General features: G+C 37.9%; 1 protein-coding gene across 4 annotated transcripts in view; it reads right to left on the bottom strand.

The window, feature by feature from the left end:
• The window catches only part of BANK1 (B cell scaffold protein with ankyrin repeats 1), a 309,895-nt gene that overhangs the window by 217,573 nt on the left and 67,627 nt on the right, over window positions 1–24,695 (bottom strand). For all 4 annotated transcript variants that reach the window (XM_043438794.1, XM_043438791.1, XM_043438793.1 and 1 more), the window contains exon 3: window positions 5,939–6,093. In XM_043438794.1, the coding sequence (XP_043294729.1) occupies window positions 5,939–6,093 (155 nt within the window). The remainder of the gene's footprint in view (window positions 1–5,938; window positions 6,094–24,695) is intronic.

Raw genomic sequence — 24,695 nt, 5'->3', positions numbered from 1 at the left:
CTCTTCTCCAGGGGATCTTTCAGACCCAGGGACTGAACCTGAGGCTCCTGCATTGCAGGCAGATTCTTAATTGTCTGAGTCATTGGGGAAGCCTTAATTATTATGGACATCTTATTTAAAGCTACAATTATATGGACATATTTAATTCAATGGAGGAAATATTAGGACACTCAAATGGTCATAAATTCAGTTTTATCAGAAGATGCTATTTTATTCTCAATCTAACTTCTTTGTTTATCCCTTTTCTGGCTCTGAGCATTCAAATTGAGAAAGAGTTATTATAATAATCACTACCAAATTCTCTAGATTTGCTACATTGTAAACAAACCTTGAGACCTCACCAAAAGGGCTGGAACTTTGTCTGCAGTACAACACATTGGTAGTGGAGATTCTAGATTGTCAGGGTGGGTGCCCTTCTAGACTTTAATGAATCATTAAGCACAGGTTAACAAAGGATTTTGATCCTCGTGGATCATACCAGCTTACTTTGACTTGTGTACCCAGACCAATGGCTCTTTTCATATGTTCATAATTAATAGGAACTAGCTCTATAAGCACAGTTGCACGGGCATAGGCCTTATCAAGCCAGCACTGTGCAAGTCCCTGAAGCTGGCCCTGACCTAACCTGTAACAGAAGAGCAAGGATTAGGTTATGGCAGTGGTTCCAAATTTGACTGCTAATTCTCACCTTGGAGAACACTTGGGAAGCTTTAAAACTCCCAATATCCAGGCCAAAACTTAGACTATTTACATCTGAATCTCTAACAGTAGGATTTAGACATTTTTACTTTGTAAAACCTCCCCTAGTCATCCCTATATGCTGCTTAATTTGAGAAACACTTGGTTAAAGGGAAAAAAAAACACCTTTTTTTTTTGTTGTTGTTGAAAAAACACCTTTTTGTCATTGTAAAACCTTACCACTGAAGGGGTAATGCTTCACAACATAGACATTTTAGGCAGTGACACACACAATAATCTTTTGCTGCTTTTATTGTTATGTTTCAATTAAATCATAGGACCTGACTTTAAGTTAAGGTTGGTTATCAAGATCTAATGCATGATTTGATGTCAAAAATAAGCGGGCTGTGCTGTTAGTTTCTGTGTATTGTTTTAAACTGTATTCACTGCCAAAGAGTGAACAGGAAGGACCTAATCTCAGAGGTTTTTGTAGCTTCTCCATGGGCCCTGCTAAGAGTCACACTCCGTATATTCTCAGAGTTTCTCCAGATTCACTGGTTATACAATCTGTGATCTGAACAGATTTGGGTTTGGAGACTCATATTATGGTTGTAGACACAGACATATACATCAGTGAAGGTCAAATAAAATGAAGGTCTTTATCAGGGGATGTGCCACATTCTAGGACTCAGAAAAACAAGTCAATGAAATGAATATAGCTATAATTGCTGATAAAGCCCATTAAGAGGTCTTTTTGTGGTGATACTATAACTTTAAGAATTAAATTTCCTCAAAAATCAACAAGTAACCAGCCTCATCCAAATAGTAGCCATGGAAGAATAACATAAACATAAAGAAATTTCAGTTAGCTATATGAAAGGAAGTAAGAGGTTTGGGGTGGAGGAGAGCTGAGATTGCGGCAGCTTCTACCAAAAGGAAGGGAAAATGCCATATTGAAGTCCTGCCTACACAGTTAAGACAAGATAAAAATAAGCTCCTCTTAGCTGCTCTTTAGGAGGGAAGAAGCAATAGAGAGGCCATTACCGACACATGATTGAGGCTCCAGGAGAGGCAGGAGGCATTTAGAGCAAACCACAGTATTTCTGAAAGGGCCATTGAGGAAAACACTCAAAGGATCCCTCTTAAAGCTTCAGGTCAAATCCATTAAAAAATTATCCAGTGACTGGATCACTGCTTAGAGATGATGCCTCTCTAACAAGAAGGGCTTCCCAGGTAGCGCGAGGGGTAAAGAACCCTCCTGCCAATGCAGGAGAGGTAAGAGAAGTGGGTTTGATCCGTGGGCTGGGAAGATCCCCTTCCCACTCCAGTATTCTTGCGGCAACCCACTCCAGTATTCTTGCCTGGAGAATCCCATGGACAGAGGAGCCTGGAGGGCTACAGTCCACGGGGTGGCAGAGAGTCAGACACAACTAAAGCAACTCAGCGCAGCAGAGCACAGCTCACAAGTGATCACAGAACAACTGCCCGGAGCGCAGACAAGCCTCTGAAGAAGAGCACTGCCCCCTGATGCCATCCCTCGGGTGATTTGAAGTGACCTATTACTGAGAGGCATGAATGTATTTTCTGTCCTCTGGCGCAGGATTTAACCTTGACACTACTGACATTTTGGGACCAGAGAAGTCACTGCTGTGACTACGGGATTTTTAGTAGCATCCCTGGCTTCTACCCAGCAGATGCCAGGAGCAACCCCCGGTTATGACAAACCTGTCTGTAGACTTTGCCAAATATCCCCTTGGGAGACACAGCCAAATCACTCCCAGATGAGAATCATTGCTCTGAGTGAATTTTCCTGAGAAATTAATGATATTAGGACTTTGGAAATACACAAAAGAAGGCAGCAAATAACAGACCAGGTTCAGTTCTGGTTTAGATGTTATTTCAATGGGAGAATGCCTCCCAAGTGGATAATTCATCAGCAACAAAAGTGGGTAAGATTACTTTGAACAGTGGACTTGTTTGGAAGACTAAGAACTCACGGATTTCATATCTTTCATGATACATTACCCCATACAAGACAAAATCAAGAGGAATATGCTAGAAAAGCAAGTATCTTGGCCCATAAAAAAAAGCAAAAAGCTTAACAAACACTAAAACAGAACAAAGATTGCTAATCTTAGAAAACGGAAAAGAAGAGGTCGAATTAAGCAGATTTAAACTGTTAAGACCCATTTAGGTGTTTCTTAAAAAGAGAATAACTTACATAAATAGAACACTGGAGGCACATCTTCACTAGTGCGCACACACACACACAAACCTGTCAAAAGAAAAAAGTGTTTTTCTGCTGTTTTGAAAGTGGCACAAATTTCAAGGTCCAGGAAAGGAACAATGCTGGGGAAGATGACTAGGCAGAAGGAATCAAAAGGGCCAGGCTCCTGGGGTCAAAAGCAGCAGCAGGCTCACCTGCAGCCTCAGTTACGCCAATAAAATGCCACTTCTCCAGAGCAGAGGAGGGCACAGGGAGAGTATTTTGCTAGCGGCAGGTCTACAGACTCAAGACATTCTGCAGGGAGAGAGCAGCAAGACTTAAACTAATTCCCTGTTCATCAGACAGAATGACGATGACACCAATAGACTGAATCAGTCAACTCAACAATGGCATGCCAGAAACTTTATAAAGTGTAAGGGGAAATTCATAGAATTTGAAGATACTGGGAGCAGAAGAGGCACATCTCAAATATGACCTGGTGACTGGCAATGACAGTCTTGTAAATTTCTAGTTTTTGTATAATGGCAGAGAAGTCTCAAATATCATTTCTGGAGAGAGGAAGCTATACATTTAAGTGGATTCCATTTGCCCAGTAACTTGAAGACTTCTCAGAAATGAGTAAGCTCAAAGGCTATGCTTTCAGACAACTGGTATAGACTGAATGCTATCCTGGGCTTCCCAGGTGCTGCTAGAGGTAAAAGAACCCACCTCCCAATGCAGAAGTCATAAGAGATGCAGGTTCCTGGTAAATCTGAACCATGATTTCCACTCATCTTGCTTGTGGTGCATGAAAACTGGGACATGAATTTAGACTGTACTAAGATCTAGGTTCTAAGAATACAAGATTTTGACTTGGGTGACTATTTTTGGTCCATGGATCAGTCTGTTTCAAGTTTTTAGTGTGTACATGCTAAGTCATTTCAGTCATGTACAACTTTTTGCGACCCTAGGGACTGTAGCACTCCAAGCTTCTCTATCCACGGGATTCTCCAGGCAAAAATACTGGAGTGGGTTGTTGTACATTCCTCCAGGGGATCTTTCTGACCCAGGGGTTGAACACATGTCTCTCATATCTCCTGAATTGCCATTTGGGAAGCTGGCTGGTGCTAAAATAGTCTTATATGATCTTTCAGCTCTTAGGATTGTTTAAAAAGTGGGGCTCCCAAGAAAGATTTGGAATTGAAATAATTTAATTCAGATCCTTCAGAGATTCTGATAGAATTATATCCATGTCAATAAATAAGACAGTCCACAATTCCACTATGGAAAGAACCCTGGTCCTCCCCAGAACACCTAAGTGCGTGATTTCTGCCTGGAGGGCAGTGGGATTTAATTTTTGGATTTTGATGTGTCTGCAATTTAATAATGGAAAGGCTTTATATTGTTCAAATTTTACTGTTGCAGATATTTTTAAAAGCAGCTAGTTAGACTCATTGCATAATTCTTGGTGAGCAATTTTTAGTTCCAGAGGGTTTTTTTTTTTTATTTGACTTTACCTATTTGAGAATAGTCCTCATTTCCCTTTTATAGTCTCTTCCACTAATTTCTGTCTCTTCCATTATTTCTCACTCAGGAGGAGCCGCTGGTTCTGATTGTTTGGCCTGGTCTTCCTTCCTCAAGTAGGCTGTAATATTTCTTTGCCTGATTCCTCTGTCTCGGTTCCCTCCAACCTGTACAGTTCCGGTTCCTGGGGTCTCTAAGGGAGTGCCAAAGAAGTTTTTGTTCCTCTGGCACTGATAACATAGTAACTTAAATTGGTGATTCTCCTGCTTGTGCATGGGGTCTGGAGATGAGGGAAATAAGCTTTTCAGAATTGCACAGAACATTCTGCTTCTGCCAGGGCTGCTGGAACCATCAGGATCAGAAGATTCTCTCCCCAAACACGCCTCCCAGTAAGCAGACAAGTGAGCTTCCCCGGTCGCTCAGCTGGAAAAGAATCCGCCTACAGTGCAGGACACCCCGGTTCGATTCCTGGGTTGGGAAGGTCCCCTGAAGAAGGGATAGGCTACCCACTCCAGTATTCTTGGGCTTCCCTGGTGGCTCAGATGATAAAGAATCTGCCTCCTGCAATGCGGGAGACCTGGGTTCAGTCCCTGGGTTGGGAAGATCCCCTGGAGAAGGGCATGGCAACCCACTCCAGTGTTCTTGCCTGGAGAATCCCATGGACAGAGGAGCCTGCTGGGCTACAGTCCATGGAGTTACAAAGAATTGGACATGACTGAGTGACTAAGCAGAGCACAGTAGCAGACAAGCGCAGCTCCTGTCACCTAAACACTGGCCTCTACCTGAAGGACCCTCTCATGCGACTCTCAAGCTTCTCCTGTATCTCTGGCTCTTTCTGCTCAAGTACACTGCAGACGTTGAGGGCCAGCATCTTTTTAGTTTCTGGAGATTTTACATAACCCAAATTTTGGTCAAGCTCTAGCATGGCTTATTTTAGTGGTTCAGTCCAGTGAAGACTTAGGAAGAAGAAATGTCACCAACATGTATCCATATAACCCCTCCTGAGAAATCTACTTGCTTTAACATTATATTTTTATTCTGAAACCAGCTCTTCTAGCTCTTATGATATTTCCACTTCATAACGTAGGCCTTTGACACGTTTTATAATTGAAGATAGGTGGTCCTAAAAAATAAGTATTTTCAAATTCTATTCAAGAACATATTTCCTTTCATGAAAATAGAATCCTTGATCTGGTTAATATGAATCCAACTTTGCTTTGAACAGTTTGATACACACACACACACACACACACACACACATACACACACATATATATAGCAATTGTAAATCTGTTTGCAACAGATCAAGTAACATCTAAAAACATGGTGCTTTCATGTATGTTTCAATATTCTATTACTCAACAAATACATATCAAATGCCTACTAACTGCCAGACATTGTTCTGCCATTCTGAGGACACAGCCAAGAACAGAGTGAACAAAACCACCTCTGTATTGGAGCTTCTAGTGTCAGTTACATTCTAGTGAAATGCAGTATCCATGACAACAACAACAAGGTGTCTTTACTGACCTCACATGGAATCTCAGCAGGAACCACCACTGCCTGTGGTATGGTGCTTCCTGAAGCTTCTGATAATTCTTCAACTTCCTTTCTCTCACTGATTTGCCCAGAATGTTCCTTTCTTAGGTCTGGTGAAATAATGATCTCCAGGTAGTCTGCAGAACCTAAAGGAAAGTTCATTAATATGGATTATAATACAGCTAAGGCCATATTAAGTTCCTCCATTGTTATGAAAACTAATTGCTGAACAGTTGGTTTAATTAATATATGGGACAACGAAACTGAGTTTAAGATAGTCAAAATAATTGAACCAATGTTAATAATTAAAATGATGCCTCATAATTTAACTAGTATTATAACCTTAGCTACTAAACTAAATCAAATACATATTTTCATCTACTAGGTAAATATTTTCCTCCAAAAAAATCCAAATACCACTTTACATTAAAACAGTAAACCTGAAAAACATGAAACTATCTCCTTTCAATGACTGTAAATAAGAAAATTTATTTATTTAAAATCAGAACAATTTAACTCAGAACAATTATTTACCCTTTATGCATATTTCCAATTTTTAAAAACAATAGGCATAACTAGGAGACAATCTAAACAAATATTTCTATGAAACACTAGTTTAATAGTGAAATATTAGTGTTCATCAAAACGTTAATGTGTCCTGTGAAAAAAGTGTCTTCAATTAAATGATATGGGTTTCTTTATGGTAGTACTATTAAGAACACTAAAATATGCTAATGTGAATTTTGAATATAAGAAAGAGAAAAGTATTTGATTGTTTAAAAACGTAACAGTAATTCAGCATTTGGTCTCAATCATTAAAAAACTTTATTGAAGAGAAGAAGAGTTGTGTGAAGAGACATGGACAATATTTTTATTGTCCAAAGTCCAAAGCGTTTCCTTAGGGCACAGAACTAATATGACTGAAACCAAGGCTCTCACAACAGACACTCACAACTGTCATCTGTCTTTGGCCAACCGCAAAAGTACCCCTCAAATCCCTGAAGAAGGGTACTGGAGAAAAGGAAAACAGCTCCTAACAGCTGGAAATTGTCCTGATACCTTGTGAAGGCCTTGATGTTGCTAGGCGGTGGCCTCCCGTCCTGTTGAACACCAACAATCTCACAGAAAATCACCACCTCTAGACCACGCTGCCACCATGATGGGTCCAGTCAGAGATCAGGCTACTTTGTAATCATGTCTGAATCCAGGCAAAAACATGAACATTGTCCAAACCACAAAAGGAACCAAATATCCTGAATCGTGGCTCCTGTGAGTGACTTTGCTTTTTTACCAAGTCTAGCCTCAGCCTCTTTTCATTTTTACCTTCCAGGTAGGGCAACCAACTCCTCCCAGTTTGCTTGGGATTTTGGGGAGGTTGTATGCTGAAAATGCTGTGCCCCAGAAACCCCTCAGTTGCAGGGAGAGTTGGTTATCCAGCTTCTCAGTAAGAGTCATTAATAACGCAAATCATAAAATTACACCTGCTTTTTGACAGCAAGCAAAGAATAGCAAAGCCCTGCTTCCATGAACCCTTCCTCAAATCACAGTACAACCCTAAACCTACAGTAAGTCTTTTCTTAATACAATGTTACTGAGATGACCCATGGTTCGCCATGGTAGCCTTCACTTCATTGCTACTAGACAAAAAAAAATAAATAATAGTTCAAGTACAGGTGTGTTCCTAGTTCCTCTGGCAAAAGGAAATTGACAGCATGACAAGGAAGAAGAGTCAAAGGCAATATAGATGAAGATCTATATATAGATGAAGGTGGCTAGAATTTTGGTGTCATTGCATCTCAAAAGTGAAGTCACCATTCCTATCAGAGAAGCAGAGTAACAAAAGTGATGTCCTCTGGAGAAGAGCTATCCCCATGCTACACCTAAGAAGGAGTGTTTTTGTTTTTTTTTTTCTTATGAAAGTTACAGAATAAAAGCACAAAAGCACCTGGGATTTCCAGATTCTTCCAATACCAGTCTTGCTTGAAATGGCATGAAAAACAGCCTTCATTTCTCTAATGATTTAAGACACTTCCACAAGCAGTCTCATTCTCTCTTTCTCTCTCATGCTCTTTCATACAGACCCCAAAACAGTGAAAGGTTGTATAGAACTGACTCAATCACTTTGTGAATTGATGAAAGAACAAGAGAACTGATTTTATTTAATGCATCTTAAGAGGCATATGCTGTTCCACCATAGCAGTATCTAGGATGTTTTCTGCCAATTCATCTGTGGAATTAAGTTAGGAAGAGCTATCTTCTTTATTCTGAAGACATAATTATAGATGTGCAAAATATTTATCTCTATGAATGCTCACAGAAGATCTGTTTATAATGCGGAAAATTAGGAGCAGTCTAAGCAATAACAGACCAGATAAAAATATCTAATGTGATAAAAGATATTGTCACTAATTAAAATTCTATCAAAGAACATTTAACAGTAAGGAACAAGTTTATGACATAAGTGAAAAAATTCAAGTTACAAAATTGTCAATTTTGTAGGTTTCCATTTTAGTAAAATAAGAAGTATAGGACTTCCTGTTTCAGGTTCCATATTTAAGGAGCTTTGGAAGTCACCACTCTATCCTAACAAACAAAAAACTGAACAGACTAAAAATTCAACAACTCTTCTTTGATTAATTTTTTGTTTGTTTATGTTTGGCTGTGCTGGGTATTCACTGAAGCACTGGCTTTTCTCCAGTTGTGCAAGTGGGGGCTACTCTCTAGAGTGGTGCACGCCTTCTCATGGCCGTGGCTTCTGAAGTGCAATTGACAAATTGCTGGACACTCCACAGAGGACAAGTCTGAGAGTTAAAATCTCCAGGAGGGTTCAGCTAAAAGATTGGAAGGGACACATTATTTTGAGATTTAGCTCTAGGAGCTTGACCAGATTCCCACAGCAAATATTGGGGAACACTATTTCTAAGGAAATGGAAACAACCTTAGACACTCCAGAGCACTCTAGTCTTCTTAACAAGGCCTGCCCTCAAGAAAAACTAGTTAATCAGAGCCTAATCTACTAAGGTATTTTCAGAGTCCAACTGACCACAGGTAGGGAAATAACTAACTGTAGTTCACTATAACAAACCTCTCTCACCTAAAGGGGATAAACAAATGGAGAAATTCTTGTGAGGTTCACAGTCGACAGGCGTAGGCTTACTAAAGGACTGAGACCTAATCACAGGACTCTAGAAAGCCTCCTCCCCACACCTCACCACTGCATTCAGTTCAGTTCAGTTCAGTCGCTCAGTCGTGTCCAACTCTGCGACACCATGAATCGCAGCACGCCAGGCCTCCCTGTCCATCACCAACTCCCGGAGTGTACTCAAACTCATGTCCATCGAGTCGGTGATGCCATCCAGCCATCTCATCCTCTGTCATCCCCTTCTCCTCCTGCCCTCAATCCCTCCCAGCATCAGGGTCTTTTCCAATGAGTCAACTCTTCGCATGGGTGGTCAAAGTATTGGAGTTTCAGCTTCAGCATCAGTCCTTCCAATGAACACCCAGGACTGATCTCCTTAGGATGGACTGGTTGGATCTCTTTGCAGTCCAAGGAACTCTCAAGAGTCTTCTCCAACACCACAGTTCAAAAGCATCAATTCTTTGGTGCTCAGCTTTCTTCACAGTCCAACTCTCACATCCATACATGACCACTGGAAAAACCATAGCCTTGACTAAATGGACCTTTGTTGACGAAGTAATGTCTCTGCTTTTTAATATGCTGTCTAGATTGGTCATAACTTTCCTTCCAAGGAGTAAGCGTCTTTTAATTTCATGGCTGCAATCACCATCTGCAGTGATTTTGGAGCCCCCCAAAAAATAAAGTCTGACACTGTTTCCACTGTTTCCCCATCTATTTCCCATGAAGTGATGGGACCAGATGCCACCACTGCATTACTAAAGGTCTATGTGCAACAGTTCTTTTTACAGAGAATATTTGTGTGTGAGCTATGTCCCTTCAGTTGTATCCAACTCATCTCAACTCTGTGGACTGTAGCCCGCCCTCTGCCCATGGGATTCTCCAGGCAAGAATACTGGAGTGGGTCGCCATGCCCTCCTACAGGGTACCTTCTCAACTCAGAGATCGAACCCATGTCTCTTATGTCTCCTGCACTGGCAGATGGGTTCTTTACCATAACTAGTGCCACCGGGGAAACCCACATTATATCTAGTTATCAAGAAAAATTACAAGGCATACATACCAAAAGGAAGGGAGTACAATTTGGAGAGACCAGGGAAAAAGCATTTGTTTTCTGTTTTTGTTACCTTGTTCTTTGTTTCTGTTTTCTCTTCTACTGTTTTTCTGCCATTGTGTTTTACTGAACATTTTATATGATTCCATTTTTCTTCTTTTTTTATTTAGCATATCAGTCATACTCAAAAACATTTTTAGTGGTTATCCTGGAGTTTGCAATATGCATTTACAACTAATCCAAGTCCAGTATCAAATAACACTGTACCACTTTATAGATAGTTTTAGTACCTTATAATAATAAAATGATTACTCCTCCCTCCTATACTTTATATTACTGCTTTCATTTATGTCATTATATATAAACATACACAAGCATATATATGTAAAATTTATATCATATATTATATAAGCATACATTATTGAATATATTGTTGATAATATTTTGAACAAACTATTATCTTCTAGATCAATGGCAAATAGGAAATATATATATATACTTTAATTTTATCTTCAGTTATTCCTTCTTTGATGCTACAGATCTGAATTTCTGATCTATATTACTTTTCTTTTCACTATAAAACTTCTTTTAACTTTTCTTTCAGGCAGGTCCACTGATAATAAATTTTTCAATATTTTTTCCTGAGGAAAATGTCTTACTAACCATAAACAAGTGGAATTGGAAGTTAAAAATGGAATACCACTTACAATAGTCCCTCTACCTTTTTCTTTGTCCCTCTTCAAAATGAAATACTTAGGTATAAATCTAACAAAATATGTACATCAATATGATGAAAACCACAAAACTTTGATAACCAAAATCAAATAAGAACTAAGTAAATGGAAATATATTCTGTTCATGGATAGAAAAACTCAATAGTGTCAAGATGTCTGTTCTTCCCAATTTGCTCTATAGATTCAATTCAATCACAATAAAAATATCAGAAAATTACAGATATGGACAGACTGATTCTAAAGTTTATATGGAGAGGCAAGCGATCTAGAGTAGGCAACTTAATATTGAAGGTGAAGAACAATGTTGGAAAACTGATACTACACTACTTCAATACTTACTATAAAGTTACAGTGATCCAGACAGTGTGGTCTTGGGAAAAGAATAATCAAACATTTCAATAGAACACAATAAAGAGACAAGAAAGAGAATCACATAAACATAATTAACTGATCTTTGAGCAAGGAAGAAAATAAAACAATGAGGCAAAAAAAGTCACTTCAACAAAAGGTGATGGAATGACTAAATATTCACATGCAAAAAAAAAAAAAGCATCAAGATACAAACCTTACAACAATCACAAAAATTAACTAAAAATGGATCCTAGACATAAATGTATATGAAATTATAAAACTAGAAGACATTAATACCAGAAGAGAAAACCTAGATGACTTTGGGTATGATGATGCATTTTTAGACACAACACTGACGTTATGATCCATGAAAGAAATAATTCATAAGCTGGACTTCATTAAAATGAAAAACATGTCTGCAAAAGACAATGTCTAGAGAATTAGGAGATAAGCCATAGATTCAGAGAAGATATTTGCAAAAGACACATTTAGAAAAGGACTGTTTTCCAAAATTTATAAAGAACTCAAATTCAACAATTAAGAAAAAAACCAAATCAATTTAAAATCAGTCAAAGTTCTTAAACATCTCACCAAAGAAGACATATAGGTAGAAAACAGGCATATGAAAACATGCTCCACTTGTATGTCACTAAGGAAATGCAAATTAAAATAACAATGAAATAGCTCTATACACCTATTACACACCTATAATGGCCTATATTACACACACATTCTAATGGCCAAAATTTGGAACACTGACAATATCAATGCTACTAAGAATTTGGAACAAGAACTCTCATCAATCGCTGGTGGAAATGCAAATGGTACAACTATTTTGGAAGACATTTTGGTGGTTTCTGACAAACCTAAACATATTCTTATCATTCTAACAAATGCACTCCTTGGTATTTATTCAAGTGAATTAGAGAACTTATATCCACACAAGAATCTACATATAGATATTTATAGCAGCTTTATTCATAATTGCCCAAACTTAGGAGCAATCAAGATGTTCTTCAGCAAGTAGAATGAATAAGTTGTGGTTCATCCATACAAGGAAATATTATTCAGCACTAATAAGTGAAGTAAGCTATTAAAACAATGAAAAAACATGGGTAAAAAACCTTAGATGCTTATTACTAAGTGAAAGAAGCTACTCTGAAAAGGTCATACATAGTATGATTCCAACTATATGACATTCTGGAAAAGGCAAAACTGTAGAGACAGTAAAAAGATCTGGGATTGCCAGGGATCTGGAATAGAAGGGAGAGGAATGAATAGGCAGAGCTCAGATTTGGGGTGCAGTGAAAATACTCTTTATGATACCATTATACATTTGCCCAAACCCATAGATTGTACAATACCAAGAGTATAGCCTAAGGTAAACTATGGACTTTGAGGGATTATGCTATGTTAATGTAGGCTCATTCTTAAGTGGTGAAAAAGATGTACCATTGTGGTGAGTGATGATAATTGGGGTGGCTATATATGTAATTGGGGGTGACAGGGTGGAGACTATATGGGAAATCTCTGTATCTCCCTCTCAGTTGCTGTAAACCTAAAACTGCTCTAAAAAATAAAGTCTTTTAATATGTATACATATTCAGAACTATGCTGTAGAAATTCAAGACAAATTTTTGAATGCATACGAATAGTCTAGCTATATAAATCCAAGATACCTAGAGGTTATTTCTGATTGATGGAGACATGAGAAATTTTATTTTACACATAACTAACAATATCAGTTATTTTTAATATCTAATATACTTAAGAATCATTCTGAATCTATACTGAAAATATATTTGTTTTATAGATTGAACTATATACATTCCTCAAATACAGGAACAAAATGATCAAGATTACAGATTGAGCAAATTTCTTTACCCCTCCTCTACAACATGCAAGTGAAATTACAGAAAAGATTATTTTCTTTATGTATGATGATGGAAAAATGTGGAGGAAACATTGCTATTCAGATAATATATGAAATAAACCAGCTTACCACAAATTATTTCATGTTCAGGTGATTAAGCAATCTCCAAAATTATTAACTGAAATTAACTTGTCTTCACTCTTTTAAAGTAAACATAATCCTAGAGGAAAATTACAGAGATCCTGCTGCTGCTGCTAAGTTGCTTCAGTCGTGTCTGACTCTGTGCAACCCCATAGAGGGCAGCCCACCAGGCTCCCCCGTCCCTCGGATTCTCCAGGCAAGAATACTGGAGTGGGTTGCTATTTCCTCCTCCAATGCATGAAAGTGGAAAGTGAAAATGAAGTCTCTCAGTCGTGTCCGACTCTTCGCGACCCCATGGACTGCAGCCTACCAGGCTCCTCCGTCCATGGGATTTTCCAGGCAAGAGTACTGGAGTGGGGTGCCAGCAAGATAATTCTGTATAATTTTTTAGCACCCAATATTACACTGCAAACTTAGCAAAATAATAAAATAGTTAAGCATCAGAAGATAAACTTCCCTATGAATTAAGTTGCAAAAAATCATTATATATTTAATTTTTTTTTTTCATTTATTTTTATTAGTTGGAGGCTAATTACTTTGCAATATTGTAGTGGGTTTTGTCATACATTGACTTGAATCAGTCATGGTTTTACATGTATTCCCCCTCCCGTTCCCCCCTCCCACCTCCCTCTCTACCCGCTCCCTCTGGGTCTTCCCAGTGCACCAGACCCGAGCACTTGTCTCATGCATCCCACCTGGGCTGGTGATCTGTTTCACTATAGATAATATACATGTTTCGATGCTGTTCTCTCGAAACATCCCACCCTCGCCTTCTCCCACAGAGTCCAAAAGTCTGTTCTGTACAACTGTGTCTCTTTTTCTGTTTTGCATATAGGGTTATTGTTACCATCTTTCTAAATTCCATATATATGTGTTAGTATGCTGTAATGTTCTTTATCTTTCTGGCTTACTTCACTCTGTATAATGGGCTCCAGTTTCATCCATCTCATTAGAACTGATTCAAATGAATTCTTTTTAATGGCTGAATAATATTCCATTGTGTATATGTACCACAGCTTCCTTATCCATTCGTCTGCTGATGGGCATATGGTTGCTTCCATGTCCTGGCTATTATAAACAGTGCTGCGATGAACATTGGGGTGCACGTGTCTCTTTCAGATCTGGTTTCCTCGGTGTGTATGCCCAGAAGTGGGATTGCTGGGTCATATGGCAGTTCTATTTCCAGTTTTTTAAGAAATCTCCACACTGTTCTCCATAGCAGCTGTACTAGTTTGCATTCCCACCAACAGTGTAAGAGGGTTCCCTTTTCTCCACACCCTCTCCAGCATTTATTGCTTGTAGACTTTTGGATAGCAGCCATCCTGACTGGTGTGTAATGGTACCTCATTGTGGTTTTGATTTGCATTTCTCTGATAATGAGTGATGTTGAGCATCTTTTCATATGTTTGTTAGCCATCTGTATGTCTTCTTTGGAGAAATGTCTGTTTAGTTCTTTGGACCATTTTTTGATTGGGTCATTTATTTTTCTGGAATTGAGCTTCAGGAGTTGCTTGTTTATTTTTGAGATTAATCCTTTGTCTGTTGTTTTGTTTGCTATTATTTTCTCCCAATCTGAGGGCTGTCTTTTCACCTTACTTATAGTTTCCTTTGTTGTGCAAAAGCTTTTAAGTTTCATTAGGTCCCATTTGTTTATTTTTGCTTTTATTTCCAATATTCTGGGAGGTGGCTCATAGAGGATCCTGCTGTGATTCACCATTGCAACAAAAAGAATAAAATACTTAGGAGTATATCTACCCAAAGAAACAAAAGATCTATACATAGAAAACTATAAAACACTGATGAAAGAAATCAAAGAGGACACAAACAGATGGAGAAACATACCGTGTTCATGGATTGGAAGAATCAATATTGTCAAAATGGCTATTCTACCCAAAGCAATCTATAGATTCAATGCAATCCCTATTAAGCTACCAACGGTATTTTTCATAGAACTAGAACAAATAATTTCACAATTTGTATGGAAATATAAAAAACCTCAAATAGCCAAAGTAATCTTGAGAAAGAAGAATGGAACTGGAGGAATCAACCTGCCTGACTTCAGACTCTACTACAAAGCCACAGTCATCAAGACAGTATGGTACTGGCACAAAGACAGAAATATAGATCAATGGAACAGAATAGAAAGCCCAGAGATAAATCCACGAACCTATGGACACCTTATCTTTGACAAAGGAGGCAAGGATATACAATGGAAAAAAGACAACCTCTTTAACAAGTGGTGCTGGGAAAACTGGTCAACCACTTGTAAAAGAATGAAACTAGAACACTTTCTAACACTATACACAAAAATAAACTCAAAATGGATTAAAGATCTAAATGTAAGACCAGAAACTATAAAACTCCTAGAGCAGAACATAGGCAAAACACTCTCTGACATATATATTTAGTTTTTAAAACATACCAAATGTTTTTCAAAATAGAAACTTTTTAATACTGTTTTTTCAAAAAATTAACTTTTAGTGTAGTATTTTTATCTTTTGTTTTTATTTGTCAATTGATTAAATCCTCATTTGGAATGAGGACAGGTTTTCTGATAATTAACAAAACTCAGTGGAGCCTGAAAAAAGATAGAATCCGTTATTGCTATCATACTTGAACTGCTTTCATTATAGTGATCTGATGAAAAAAGAAGTTATTCCTCAATACCCAATGACCCTTCAAATCTATCAATAGGTCAGAGACAAAGCAAGGTTTCGGTTTTCATCATAAATAATTTGGGAACAGAGAGAGAGAGAAAGGCAAGCAATAATATAGAAGACATATGTCTGCTGCTAAAAAAACCTTCCTGTCGTCTCATGCAACCTTGGAAGAAAAGCTTCAATTTCCTCAATTGTTTTTATGGGGTAAATGACTTCCTTGTTGGATTGTTTTGATTACATTTAATAAAATGTATTGTGTGTCAGGCCTAGGATAGACACTCAAGATTAGTCTCCTTCTTCTAATTTCTGATATCAAACTGAATAAAAGCAATTTTTTTTTATTTTCAAAAGATCATAAATCCATCTTTCTAAGTTTGTATGGCTAACTATGATTCAGAAAGCACTGCAACATATTCCTGGAATGTCAATACTGAACATACTTTTTTGGACAGATTTATAATTTAGTAAACAATTCTTTAATCATAATGTAGCTGATACCATTAAGTATGTTTAAGGCAGTACAGATTCTAGCATGCTCTTCTGGAGTTTTAATGTCATACTAAAGACTATAACATTCCCTATCATTCAGGGAAGTAAACAGGTGTTTTCCCAAGAGGTAAAGGAAACAGATAAACTACACAAAAAGATGTAATTTTACCAACCTTTTAGTCTAGTCCTCAGGTATCTTAATCTTTGTTGTCTGTGGGGCATTACAAAAGACACAAAATAAGGAATATTTCATTCAAGGCTATGTCCAAAGAAAAATAATAATGATCATAATACAACTTCTTACCTAACAAATATATATAAAAACTCAATATAATCAAGTAAATGTTGGTTTCCAATAATAAAAAGATTAATCTACATTACTTAAATATGCACATTTATCCTGGCACTGAAACTGCACAAACTCTACCAATTCTCTCAAACGTAGGCATCAGTATATATTTAATTTTACTCTTAGTACTTTAGTCTTTTTATTTTAGTCTGTAACAAGCAGGAATAGTTCTAAGACAGAAAATATGTAAGGAGATGCTGTTTTTGGTAGCCTGTGTGTTCCATTTTTATCTGCATTTCTGTTCTATTCTGTTTATTATATTTTCTCCTTTTTCCTATCCTTTCCCCTTCTCATAATCCATCACCCATTACCCACTATTCCTTTAAGATACATTATCTTACCCACCTCTTAGTCAAACTAACTACACAAAAATGATATCATATCTTGCAACTCAAGACTATTGTCTTCAGACCAGCAGTTTATTAGACATGCGTACTTCTAGCCACCACCCTAGAGCTACTGAATCATAATCTGCATTTTAAAAGGATCCCAAATGATTTGAATGCACACTGAAGTTTGAGAAATGATGCACATTAACAATTGGTGTGATACTGTTTCATAACATTAACAAAGCATGAGCCACTAAATGAAATCATATCGTGTATTTATTTTCTTCCTTGCTTCTTGTCCATCCATCTAGAATGCAACTGTTTGAGGTCAAATAATTAGTCCTTTTTACCCTTTTATGTATCTCTGGTACATACAATAGGGCCCACTCAGTTGTATCTGACTCTTTGTGATCCCATGGACTATACAGTCCATGGAATTCTCCAGGCCAGAATACTGGAGTGGGTAGCCTTTCCCTTCTCCAGGGGGATCTTCCCAACCCAGGGATCAAACCCAGGTCTTCCGCATTGCAGGTGGATTCTTTACCAGCTGAGCCACACTGGAAGCACCCTTTAACACAGCAGATGCTCAATATTTATATGAGTAGACATAGTGATAAGATGTTGTGTATTCACATGCATAGCAGATGTAACTATTTGTTGCTTGATTTATGATTAAATATATCCATGTCTGGTTTTTTATTTGGGAGGTAAGTAGAGTTGTGGCTTGTATCTGAAGGACAGTGTTTTGTTCTATCTGCCAGACTCTTTGCCTGGCTGTTTTAAGGAAGTACATCTGTATTTCAGTCAGTACAACCCTTAAGGAAGGGAACTGAACAAGTTAGAGAAAATCACCAAAGCTTAGAAAGCACTAAGCTCTCCTACACATTTTCATTGTTTACACTTTTTCTGAGAGTTGCTAAGGCAATACTAGCATTAGCTATTCTATCGACAGGCTTCTGCCTGCCAAAGAATCTGCGTGCCAAACAGGAGACCAGGGTTCAATTTCAGGGTCAGGAAGATCCCCTGGAGAAGGAAATGGCAACCCACTGCAGTATTCTTGCCTAGGAAATCCCAAGGACAGAGAAGCCTCGTGGGTTACACAGTCCACGGGGTCACAAAAGAGTTGCACATAACTTTTTGACTAAACAACAACAACAATGCTATCGACTGTTATTTCCTGCAACTGGATATATGAAACACTTAGATGAAAGAACTGAAATTCCAGTTAATGAAATGAACCCTAATTACATCCTCCCTGAAGAAGTTTAACACATAATCCCTTTCAGCAGAGTATCCAGAATGAAATAAAATCAAGATTTATTGAATAAGATTGCAAACAAAAACTGACCATCAGACTTTCGACTATTGCCTTTAATGAATGACACTGTAAAGTATTGACTCTATCCTGATTGCTGTATTTTTGAAGTCTAGGTTATCATAAAACTTTGTGTATAAATTGATCATCCCAGGTTTAGATGCTAAAAATAATACAAGGGATTTACAATTCATGAGTAGGGAAATGACTTTTTGTGGTCTTAGAAAATATTCCACTGAAATACCTAGTACATGATAATGTACACTTAACCCAGATAAATTCAGCAATTTACCAGTTAGTCTTTCTGTTAGTCTTTTCTTAGAATTATGTAAAAGAAAAAACAGATTAATCTGAATAGAAATTCATGAAATGTATGGTTTGAGCAACATTCCAAATGAATGAAACAATTTTTGTTATGATGTTCACTGAACATAAAAGCATATATATGTACATGTGTGTAGATGTATGCACATATTTGTGTATCATACATATACATAAATGATATAGATTTATAAGTATACTGCCATATATGCGTATGTATATATATATAATAGGGCAAGAAAAAATTACTGTTATTTTAACAGTGATTATTTTTGAGAGGTAGGAATAAAAGTTATTTTCAAAATTTCCTTTTTCATCCTTTATAATATGGGCTTCCCAGGTGGCTCAGTGGTAAAGAATCTGCCTGCCAATGTAGGAGACGAAAGAGATGCGGGTTTGATTCCCGGGACAGGAAGATTCCCTGGAGTAGGAAATGGCAGTGCAATCTAGTACTCTTGCCTGGAAAATTCCATGGACAGAGAAGCCTGGTGGGCTACAGTCCATGGGGCAGCAGGGTCAGACAGGACTGTGTGACTGAGAACGCATTCCAAACAATACAAATATTACTTCCAACAATCAGACAAAAATGAACATCAACAAAAATTATTCATCATTTTCACAAGGTGAGAGGACAGCAGCAATTCTATTTTTTATAATCAAATTTATGTATTTTTACATAAGTAATAACTATTCTTTATGTATAATTTTTGGCCTTTTATAGAGTTCATGAGGTTCTCATGACAGGTATACTGGGGTGGTTTGCCATTCCCCGCTTCAGCAGATCAGGTTTTGTCAGAACTCTCTGCTTTGACCTGGCAGTCTTGGGTGGCCCTGCATGGCATGGCTCATAGCTTAATTGAGTTACACAAGTTCCTTTGCCATGACAAGGCAGTGATCCGAAAGCCTTTGACTGTGTGGATCATGACAAGCTGTGGAAAGCTCTTACAGAGATGGAAATACCAGACCATCTTACCTGTCTCCTGAAAAACTTATATGCAGGTCAAGAAGCAACAGTTAGAACCCTGTATGGAACAACTGATTGGTTCAAGATAGAGAAAGGAGCAGGACAGGGCTGTCCACTGTCACCCTGTTTATTTAACCTATATACTCAGCACATCATGAGAAATGTCAGGCTGGATGAGTTGCAAGCTGGAATCAACATAGGAGGGAGAAACATCAACAACCTCAGATATGTGGATGATACCATTCTAATGGCCGAAAATGAAGAGGAACTTGATGAGGGTGCAGGAGAGTGAAAAAGCCAGCTTATGACTAAATATTAAAAAATCTAAGATCACGGCATCCGGCACCATTACTGCATGGCAAATAGAAGGGGAAGAGGTGGAAGTAGTGACCAATTTCCTCTTCTTGGGCTCCAAAATCGCTGCAGACAGTGACCACAGCCATGAAATCAGACTGCTTATTGGCAGGAAAGCAATGACAAACCTAGACAGTGTGCTGAAAACCAGAGACACTACTTTGCCGACAGAGGCCTGTATAGTCAAGGCTATGGTCTTCCCAGTGGTCATGTACGGTTGTGAGAGCTGGACCGTAAAGAAAGCTGAGCACCAAAGGATTGATGCCTTCAAACTGTGGTGCTGGAGAAGACTCCTGAAAGTCCCTTGGATAGCACAGAGATCAAACCAGTCAATCTTAAGGGAGATCAACACTGAATATTCACTGGAAGGACTGATGGTGAAGCTGAAGCTCCAGTATTTTGGTCATCTGATGCAAACAGCTGACTCATTGGAAAAGTCCCTGATGCTGTGAAAGATTGAGGGCAGAAGGAGAAGAGGGCATGAGGATGAGATGGCTGGAAAGCATCACCAATCCAATAGAACATGAACTTGGGCAAACTCTGGGAGATGGTGAGGGACAGGGAGGCCTGGCATGCTGCAGTCCATGGGGTTGCAGAGTCAGACACCACTGGGTGACTGAACAACAACAATGTATAATTTAGAACACACAAAGAAAAAGAAGAAAATAAAATCACCTATAATATTATTTCCAAGAGATAACCCTCCCTAACTTTTGATATATATACCTAATAGTCTTTTTTTTTTGAAGAATACAAATGCATATTTTTGAAAAACTAAAATGGGACAGTCTTATATGTATTTATACTATTAGGTAAATAATAACTCTTTATATGCTAACAGCTCTTTGCAATCAAAATGTTCACATACATTGCATTTTATTTTGAATACACAATTAAAATTATAATCCCATTTCAATGCTGGATTACTGAATTTTTGTCAACCATTTAAAACTATTTGTATGTAGTTTTAAAATTCTGTGAGCCAGAAACTATTTTTCCACCATAAGTTATTCAGTCAAATAGAATATTTTATTCCTTTTCTAATGTTTCAAAGCTGTGAAGAAAATTGTTTAGTCGCTAAATTGTGTTTGACTTTGCAACCCTATGGACCATAGCCTGCCAGGCTCCTCTGTCCTTGGGATTTCCCAAGCGAAAATACTGAGGCGGATTGCCATTTCCTTCTCCAGGGTATCTTCTTGATGCAAGGATAGAACCAATGGCTCCTGCATTGGCAGGCAGGTTCTTTACCACTGAGCCATATTAATTCTTATCAAACAGGCTTAAAAAAATTAAATGTAGATACAGTTAACCCAGGATTAATGTAATAAAACCCTAAGTAGTAAATTCAATAGCAAAACCTTAAATTTCACAAAATAAATGATGAGGCTCTTCTGGTACTTGAAATTTCAATATTGTTTAGAAAATTATTAGAATTTGTTTTCCTCCTAAGAAGCTTTAGCAATTTAATTAGGGAGACATTACTTTGTTTATATAGCTTCTTTACCTAGCTAGGAACACTGACACCAACACTACATGCTAGTTGTTAGATAAAGACCACCGAGGACCAGGCATTCAGGTTGGCTTTCTCAGAAGAAGGCTTTAAATGCAAAATGATGAAGAAGAGAAAAAGAGAATATTCTAGTCACTGAAAACAATGCTCAGTCAGTCTCTTCTTCAATCTCTATGAGATTGAAGAACTGACTGTCTTGTTTGTTGTTGAACACATGATAGGTGCTCAAAAATTATTTTTAAAAAGAATGAATTAATATATTTTAATTGGAAATGCTTGAAGGAAACGAGATTAGAGGAAGTGGACCAAGAGTGGAAAAGTGACAACCTCTCTTTGTGAGGAATCTGTCTATAATGGTCTTCCCTTTGAGACTCAGGGAACCATCCATATTAATGACAATTTTAGTGTCTCTATTTTTTGTGTTGTACAGGTGGGCTTCCCTGGTAGCTCAGACAGTAAAGAATCTGCCTTCCGTGCAGGAACTTAGGTTCGATCCCTGGGTGGAGAAGATCCCTTGGAGAAGGGAATGGCTACCCACTCCAGTATTCTTGCCTGGAGAATCCCATGGAAGGAGGAGTCTGGCAGGCTACAGTCCACGGGGTTGCAGAGAGTAAGACATGACTGAGTGACTAACAATTTCACTTTTTTTCACTTATTACAGGTTATCTACACATAGCAACTAGACATGGAACAACAGACTGGTTCCCATTAGGAAAAGGAGTACATCAAGGCTGTATATTGTCACCCTGCTCATTTAACTTCTATGCAGAGTACATCATGAGAAACGCTGGGCTGGAAGAAGCACAAGCTGGAATCAAGATTGCCGGGAGAAATATCAATAACCTCAGATATGCAGATGACACCACCCATATGGCAGAAAGTGAAGAGGAACTAAAAAGCCTCTTGATGAAAGTAAAAGAGGAGAGTGAAAAAGTTGGCTTAAAGCTCAACATTCAGAAAACTAAGATCATGGCATCTGGTCCCATCACTTCATGGGAAATAGATGGGGAGACAGTGGAAACATTGTCAGATTTTATTTTTTTGGGCTCCAAAATCACTGCAGATGGTGACTGCAGCCATGAAATTAAAAGACTTACTCCTTGGAAGGAAAGTTATGACCAAGCTAGATAGCATTCAGTGAGTGACTACATTATTCTAGCAAGTGGATAGAGTCCCCATCTTTCCCCTCCTAATGTAGCAAATTCAATCACAAGTTACCCTCAGGAAGCTGGGAAGTTTTTAGTGATGATGTTTTCTAGTTTAGCAAATGAAAAGGTATGCTACAAGTTCATTGGCTAAGAGGAAAAGAATTTCAAATAGATATCTGTTCTAGAATGAATACCCATGATTTTATTAACAAGCTTCCTCGAGAGTATTAATAACAGCTAAAAACTACTGAACATTTACTATGTACTAAGTACTGTTGTTAGTGTTTTGCATACATTAACACACAATGTATTGAAATGTCTACAACTCTATGAAGTAGGTGTTAATATTAACCTCATCTTATAGATTAATTCACTGATTCTTTGAATAAATACTCAGTGGAGAACCCCAGGGATGGTGGAGTCTGGTGGGCTGCCGTCTATGGGGTCGCACAGAGTCGGACACAACTGAAGTGACTTAGCAGCAGCAGCAAGCACCAGTTATGTACCAGGTGATCTACAAAGAGCTGAGGTGAATCTTTCTTCCTAGGACTTGCAAGCTAAAGAGGTAGAGGCAAAAAAAAAAACAAACAAAAAACAAAAAAAACAGGTGTAAAATATGGAGTGTAGCAGATGCTAGGAAGAAAATTAAAGCCAGGAAGGCTGATGGAGAGTTCTGGGAGGTAGGGAGGGAGGTGATGTTTCAAATGAGGAAAACAGGCTATAAGCAAGAAATGAACACTTCCAAGGCCACAGAGCTACTTACTGCTGAAGACAGGGCTTTCCAGGTGGCTCAGTGGTAAAGAATCTGCCTGCCAATGCAGGAGATACAGGAAACGCAGGTTCAATCCCTGGGTCCAGAAGATCCCCTGGAGGGGGAAGTGGCAACCCACTCTAGTATTCTTGCCTGGGAAATCCCATGGACAGAGGAAGGAGTCTGGTGGGTTACAGTTCAAGGGGTCAAAATGAGTCGGACACATATGAACACACAGGGAGCAAAGAGGAATAGCTAGTCAGACTTCAGGGACCTCTAATCTCTGTGCAGTATCCCACCCAAAGTTAAATCCCTGCATATGACAGTCCATTAATCATGAGAATAATCTTATAGAATCAAAGTCACACAATTTTCCAAGTTGTTAAAAACAACATATGGCCCAAAACTTCAGTGAAAATGTCTAAGGCATTAATTCCTATGATAGCATAAGATTACACTCCATTTGACATTAAATTGATGTTCTAGTTAGGATCCTTAATTTACAAAGAAAGGGCAATTTGCATGTGAGAGTATATGTTTACCAGTCTTGCTGTTCAGTGAATTATCTCACAAGAATGTTTTATATTAGAAAGAATTCCCAGGGGTGGTTTGTATGTTGTTGAACTGATTCTCACTGCCAGAGAAAATGATTCTTTTTATAGTGCCAAACATGTGGAATCATTATCAGTAGGTAATGATGATTCTTCACAGTCCAAATTAGGTTTGAAGGAGCAAATACAGTTCTGACATTTTTCCTTCTGCAAATTCTTTACAATCATCTAGAGTAGAACATGAACTTGGACAGCAGACTGTCCTTGGTATTTTATTTTAAAAAATGTCCACCAGTATTTTATGCATTTTAAATAGTAATCAACATTTGAAACTGATATCCAAGACTATTTCCACAAAATACCAGGGACTCTGTACCTGAGGATTTTATTTTAATTTCCAAATTAAATAAAGTGTAAATAATTTTAGTATGTGTTATAGGTTTTAGTTTTCTATTTTCATGTGACTAGACAAAATGACTTTGAAATTGCTTGCTTTCACATAAAAGCAACCTTTAAAGGATACTTTCATTCTCTCAGAAATACTGTATATAAGCATCATATTTTTTAACTTGAATAAAAATAGTAGAAGCTGAGTCTATACACCTCTGTACACTTTTAGGGAAGCAATAAGTTTTGGTTTTCTTTTTTCCCTTTTATTCAGCGAGATATACTAATAAGAAAGATGACTTCACTTAAGCCTAGGAAAGTTTCTCCTGGG

Source organism: Cervus canadensis, chromosome 19 (assembly GCF_019320065.1).
Source record: "Cervus canadensis isolate Bull #8, Minnesota chromosome 19, ASM1932006v1, whole genome shotgun sequence".
Lineage (NCBI taxonomy): Eukaryota > Metazoa > Chordata > Mammalia > Artiodactyla > Cervidae > Cervus > Cervus canadensis.
The sequence above is the reverse complement of the archived record's forward strand: the minus strand, read 5'-3'. Positions and strand labels throughout refer to the sequence as shown.